General features: G+C 54.3%; 2 protein-coding genes across 6 annotated transcripts in view; one reads left to right on the top strand and one right to left on the bottom strand.

Moving 5' to 3' along the window:
* LOC103606739 (cytochrome c oxidase subunit 6B2) overlaps positions 1-411 on the top strand; it is a 5546-nt gene extending 5135 nt beyond the window's left edge. For both annotated transcript variants that reach the window (XM_008591288.1, XM_008591287.1), the window contains 2 exons: positions 32-132; positions 228-411. In XM_008591288.1, the coding sequence (XP_008589510.1) occupies positions 32-132; positions 228-281 (155 nt within the window). In that variant the 3' untranslated portion in view covers positions 282-411. The remainder of the gene's footprint in view (positions 1-31; positions 133-227) is intronic.
* Positions 412-5250: 4839 nt separating this feature from the next.
* Positions 5251-6529, bottom strand: part of SUV420H2 (suppressor of variegation 4-20 homolog 2 (Drosophila)) — a 9299-nt gene continuing 8020 nt past the window's right edge. For 2 of the 4 annotated variants that reach the window (XM_008591296.1, XM_008591293.1), the window contains exon 9: positions 5708-6333. In XM_008591296.1, the coding sequence (XP_008589518.1) occupies positions 6313-6333 (21 nt within the window). In that variant the 3' untranslated portion in view covers positions 5708-6312. Of the gene's footprint in view, positions 5512-5707; positions 6334-6529 lie in introns of those variants that run through there. The other 2 variants (XM_008591292.1, XM_008591295.1) reach the window with 2 other exon arrangements.

Raw genomic sequence — 6529 nt, forward strand, 5'->3', positions numbered from 1 at the left:
CCACCCCGTCCCGCCCCATTGCAACCCGCAGACTACCACCGCTGCGTCAAGACCATGAGCCGCCGCGGGAAGAGCACGCAGCCCTGCGAGTACTACTTCCGCGTGTACTACTCGCTGTGCCCCATCAGCTGGGTGAGCAGGCACAAGGAACGTCCGACCCAGAGAGGGTGGAGGGTTCGGGCTGAGGCTGAGCCGGCGCCCCGCTCCCTGCCTTCTTGCCTCCCCAGGTGAATCGCTGGAACGAGCAGATCAGGAATGGGACTTTCGCAGGCAAAATCTGACTGCCCGAGTAAGGCTTCCTCCGAGGGATATGCCCAGTGACCCCCCACCTCGTCCCACGGAGACCCGGCCTCAGTTACCTCCCCCTTTCCTCCAATCCCTAAGCCACAAATAAAGTTATGTTGTTGAAAATGTTTTTTCTTAATCCCTTGCCAGTGATGGAAGGGGGGGTGGTGGAAGGGGAGACTACTCCATCAGATAGGGGGAGGGCATTCAGGGCTCTAGGGTAGGAAGTTGGGAACAAGCCGAGCGCCTCCTGTCCCCTGCCCCTCCGTTCCAGTAAGTAGGGGCCTTTACAGCCGCAGCTACTCCAAGGTCTCCGAATTTCAACACTCGCCCACCCAGACGGCTCCAGGGTGCTCCCTTCTCTCGATATCCACACCTACTTGTCACCCAAGTCTTTCCCGCCATACCCACGGTTCAGCCTCCTCTCCTCCTGCCTGGACCATGCCCCCAGCCTCCTCCCTCACCCCACCCCGGGGCCATCCCATCTCGGGTACTGAGGGGTCTTTTTTGTACCACCGAGCACTGACCCTATTCCTCCATCCTCACCCTGATCGTACACTTTCCGGCTCTCCACAACTCTCCATCATGCCCCTGCCCCCATCTGGCTCTGTTTCCCTCCCAGAACATGAGCCCTCTTACTCTAAACAGGGTCCAGGGCTCCCTCCCTGTCTCCATTCTTTCAGCACCCGCGTCCACAGCCAGGAGAAGCAGCCTCCTCTATTCTGAAATGCAAGGGGTCTGCCCCCCAACCACTGCTGTCTCTCCCCAACACATGTCCCTTCAGTTTCTCCCGCTGATGCCTCCCCAACTGTGAGGACATTGGGGACGCTCAGAGCCCCCTCTTAATAATTCTCTGCTCCTTTCCCATCCGGCTGCATTCTAGTTCCAGATGCCCCCTCAAATGTTGCCTTTCCCCAGGCCGAGGAGTGATCCCTGACAGAACCTGAGGGTTCTAGCCTGGTTGTGCCTGGCACCTGGAGGACTGGATTAACAGTTGCTGCCTGAGGCTATCACCACCTGGGTGACCTGGAGTGCTCTCAGAAGGGGAGACCCCCAGACTGACTGATGCGGTCTTGTGAGGCCCCATTCAACTCCAGGGTTCAAAGGTGACTATGATTAATCTTAACAACTTGCTGGTTGACCCTGGACAAGCCTTTTGACCTGTGTAGACCTCAGTTTCCCCTGCTGTAAACCAAGATGGTTCAAAGTCCCACTATCAGGTAAGGTGGGGTGGGAGGGGCTGAGTGAGCTCAGAGAATTGGTTCCATCCTGCTCCCCACCTCATGAGAATCCTTCTACCACCTGCCTTCCATGCTGTCCTCACCACCCCACCCAGAGCACACCTCAGATGTGCCATCCCCCAGGATGACTCCACTTTGAGATGTTGGCTGCCCGGCTCCCTGTCTCTGACCACAACCCAAGAGGCAGGGGAATGTATGAGGGTGCAGGGCATGGACTTGGCTACAGGAGGCCCCCTGTTCATGCGATGTCCCTTGAGCCTTGGACAACACCTGCACAGAGGCAGCACTGCACAGGAAGGAAAGCCAGTGGTACCATATGGGCAAGACTGCTCTCTTGAGTCACAGAATAGAACAGCTGTCTGAGGACTTGGTGAGGTCACCAGGTATCATCGCAAGCACCTGTTCAGCAATGGCCAGCCTCCTGACCTCTCCAGAGCCCAATGCCTGGAGCCCATTTTTGTCCTGTTGGCCAGCCTCCCTCCTTCCATGTGCCTGTGATCCTCCCCACAATCATCAATGACCACTTCCAGGTCTCAGCTCAGCACATTCTTACACACTCCTGGCTGGCCTTCCCTCCAGCCACCAGTGCCCTACCAATGCGTGAGCTGAGACCAGGGCCAGACTCACCTTGCCTCCAGCCTGGTGGAATACCACAACTGCAAACTCTAAACACCTCTTTCACAGCTCCTCAGCCAGCTCTCCCCACCTGCATCCACAGTGGCTGCCTCCTTAGACCCTCAATGCCAGGCTCACTGTCTCTCAGCAGCCTCCCAGGTCAGAGGAAACTGAGGCCAATCAACGTGTTCCCACCCCATCTCAAAACACCTGCATCCCTGCCCTTCCTACCTCCTCTTCATCTTCCTCCTCTTCTCCCTCCTCCACATCTTTCTTCTTCCCCCTTCCTCCTCTTCTTCCTTCCCCTCCTCCAGCTCCATCCTCTCAGCCTGTTGTTATTCTCTTCCCCTCCCTCTGCAGTCCCTCCCTTAGAACCAGCTCCTTCTAACCTAGAGACAGGTTCTGGTGTTTCCTGATCAGAACCATAAATGTTCTGCTGCCCTTCACCCTTTGCTCCATGAACCCTCAGGGCCACCCACTCTCCATCACCTCTCCTTTTCATTCCCTCCCAGCCCCCACCTCCCACCCCATGAAGCCACTGCTGCCCAACTCACTGTCCCTTGGTTCCCACTGGGCACAGCTCTGGCCTCCTTTGTCTGGCATCTGCCTCTTTCCCATCCTGAAGGTCAAAGAGCCTGGTTAGGTTCTGAGAAAGGGTTCAAGTCCTAGCCCTGCAGCTTACCAGCCATATGGCCTAGGATGAGTTCCATAGGTCCCCTGTACCATGGCCTTTTCACCTAAAATACAGTGATGGTAATACCTGTATTTCACAGGGCTGTGGGGAGGATGATGACGTGAGAACACATAAAGGAGTTAGAACAGTGTCTGGCCCGGCTGTTCTCAGAGGGTATGGGTCTCTGTCTACACGAACAAATTGAGTTACTCAAAATCAGCATGTTGGCCCAATTCTGGTGCCAATATTGTGTTGGACAATGGGAGTGACTGGATGTTCAGCCAGGGGATGACCCCACAAACCAGAGTCCTGGAACTCCCGTAGGCAATCCTGTCCCCAAGGGGAAGGATGGGGTATGGGATGTGGCACCCCTGGGGCAGAAGCCCCCACTGCCCAAGTCTGAGAACAATACTAGTGTGTGGCACGATATGCGTCCAGTTTCAGCATTGGCTGTTATTTCCTGTTTCTTTCAACTTCTTTCTGCCTTCGCCTTTGGCCACTACAGTCTCCAGTTCCTTCTTAGTTTCCCTTGCTCTAGCCCCCGTGTGTGTGATGGGGTTTTCAGGCTGTGCCCAGACTTTCACCCAAGGACCTTCTGTCCCTCCATGGACATCCCCCAGGTTCCACCAGCTGTTTGTGACATGAATTCCTCACACTTCCCTGTTGTAACCAGTGGTCAAGGTGGAAACCCGGGCAGCCAGACCTACCTTCCCTGGCCTGGTGTTGTCTGTACAGGAGGGATAACCCTAGCAGAAACTAACTTCATAGGGTGGTCCTGAGGATCAGTGCTGTGACACATATGGGGTGTCTGGGGTGTCCGCTCCTCATCAATTCTGTATCACTCTAGCCCAGTGGTTCCCAGCCCAAGGCTGACTCTGGACCCCAGGGAAACATCTGGCAGTGTTTGAAGACTGTTGTTGTCACAACTGGGTGAGCAGGGATGCTACCGGCATCTAGAGAGTGGAGCCCAGGGCAGCTGCTCAACATCCTCCAATGCACAGGACAGCCCCCACCACAGAAATAGCCAGCTCAGTGGCTGGCCAATTAGCTCAGTTGGTTAGAGAGCAGCCTTACAACACCAAAGTCAAGAGTTCAGATCCTTGTACCAGCCAGCTGCCAAAAAAAAAAAAAAGAGAAATGGGTGGTTCAAAATGGCAACAGTGCCAAGGTAGAGAAACCCTAACCATTGTTTTTCATTTATTTATTTATTAAAAGATGACCGGTAAGGGGATCTTAACCCTTGACTTGGTGTTGTCAGCACCACGCTCCCCCAAGTGAGCAAACCGGCCATCCCTATATGGGATCCGAACCTGTGGCCTTGGTGTTATCAGCACCACACTCTCCCGAGTGAGCCACGGGCAGGCCCTGCATTTTTGAGAATTTGATAAAGGCTCTGAACCCGCAGAAAAAAAGTTCATATGAATATGTATTCACAACATTTAAAACAATATTTCAGGAGGTTCTTGTCAGTTCCAATGTTCATCCATGACCTCCAACAAAGAACCCCTGCTCTGCTGTCATCTTTATCTAAAATTCAGGTGATGGTATCTGAATTTCTTAAATAAACCACTTCAGCTTGTGAGAGAGAGAAGTCCTTCAGTGTCCATTATGGCAGCCATCTCTCTTCATTCTCATCACTGTTTGATGGCCTGGAACCTTCTCCCTCATTTTTAACATGAGGGAGAAAACAGTTTAGTAGGATTTGCATTGTAAGAAAAATTTTCTTTGCAAAAAGAACGAAACAGGCCATATTCAGTTACTCGTTCTTGGGCTGGTTGGTTAGCTTACTTGGTTAGAGCATGGTGCTGATAACACCAAGGTCAAGGGTTTGGATTCCCTTTCTGGCCAGCTGCCAAAAAGTTACTGGCTCTCAACGGACCCCTTTTGCCCATGTCCCAGGACCACCGTCCTACAGCCCATGCGGGTCTGGATGCCATCTCTCCTTCCCTGTTGGTTTCCTCTCCCCAGGACCAAGGAGGGGTTCCTAGTACACACAGCAGCCTGGCCTTGCCAACCTCCAAGCTAAATGTTGTCCAAGGCTGGCTGACACAAAGGAAATACAAGAGGGTGCCTGCAGCCCATGGCTGGCCTGTAGATGTTCCTATGGCCTGCCCGCATTAAACACTCTGCAACCCCAATGATAAAACTGACTTTGAGATGCTCAGTGGGGGGCCCAGAACCAGTAAGGAACCAGTAAGTGCTCACTACTGTCAGCTGTTATTTCCTTTTGTAAAATGGGGCTTCTGGGGTGGCTGTGAGTTAAGAGATGGCAAAATCAAGACATTGGATTGGGAGCAGGTGGGTTAACTCAGTTGGTTAGAGCACAGCCTTATAAGATCAAGTCTTAGGTTTGGATCCCCACAAAGGCCAGTTGCCCAAAAAAAAAAAAAAAAAAAAAGACCTGAAGTAAGGAGAATATTCATCTATTCATTGTTCCGGTCTCACACACACAGTGAAGTCCAAGATGACAGCTGAGGAAGGCCCCATTAGTGGCACCTCCCCCAAACCCTGCTCAGGTGCCTGGGCAGCCCCCATGCTCCATACCTGCACAACTGGCCCCCACCCACCTCACCCTGATTGGCTGAAGTGTGGGAGAGGCATCTGACTGAGAAGTGAGAGAGGGGCCCTCAAGTCCCTGTGTGACCTCAGGCAAGTCAGTCTGCTTGCTGGACCTGTTAACTCATCTGGAATCTTCTCCTAGGAGACAAAATGGGTGGATACTGCAGTCCTCCAAATACACTGACCCTTCACCATCCCAAAGACCTCTCACGGTAGCTCTCAGGGCTCAAGGCCTGTACCGCCTCCTTGCCATCTCCCCAGCAAGGCCAAGGGTCTCGCTCTCCTGACTGACATCACCTCAAAACATAAACCCAAACAAAAAACCTTCCAAGGGCACTGCTTATAACAAGGTTTTAATAAAATAAAAAGTTCAAGTGCTTTCAATCCCCCAACATACCCCGTTCTGGTGTGGGGGAGGGGAGGGAGCCCCCCACACCCCAGTAGCACCAGGGATAGCACCATAGAAAGATGAGGTCGCACCCGGCCTCCCTGAGACCCACAGAGGGGGGAGTGGCGGTGAGGAGGACATGCCCCCAAACACTCCCCCTGCCAACCTTCTCCCTGCCAACCTCAGACAGCGCAGGGCTGAGAGCAAACCCACTCTCCTCCATGGGGGCAGTCGCCATGGAGTGCCACCCCCCGGATCAGCTCCACCTCCTCATGAGGCCTGGGCTTCTGGGGAGACGCCATGGGGTGGCCCCCACCCCCTTATGGCTTTGCTCCCTGGGGAGAGAGAGGATGAGGGAAGGAGGATGGCTCCTGCAGTCCTGAGGCAGGGGCAAGGGTAGGGAGGACAGCAAATGGCCACAGCTCCCTTCACGGGTAGGGATGGCTCAGGGGTCAGCAGTCACAAAAGGTCAGGGTTCAGATCCCTGGAGATGTCCAATTCAATCCCCTCCCAGGGTCAGATCTGTGCTGGGGTCCAGGGTCTGCTCCCTCTCAGAGGTCCAAGGGCTCCTTCTGGAGGTCCAGGGGAAAGGGGGGACCAGGCCTCCCTGTCTAGACCATCATGGCTCATCCCCATTGACATCCAGGTCAATTGAGCCATGGCTGACCACCAGCCGCAGGCGCTTGGGTGGGGAGAAGGGGGCGAAGGCGAGGGCTTGCTTGGGGATGGGGTCGGGGCCTAGAGTCCCGGGGGGGTCAGGGGCAGCTG

The sequence above is a fragment of the Galeopterus variegatus genome, unplaced genomic scaffold (assembly GCF_000696425.1).
Source record: "Galeopterus variegatus unplaced genomic scaffold, G_variegatus-3.0.2 Scaffold6809, whole genome shotgun sequence".
Lineage (NCBI taxonomy): Eukaryota > Metazoa > Chordata > Mammalia > Dermoptera > Cynocephalidae > Galeopterus > Galeopterus variegatus.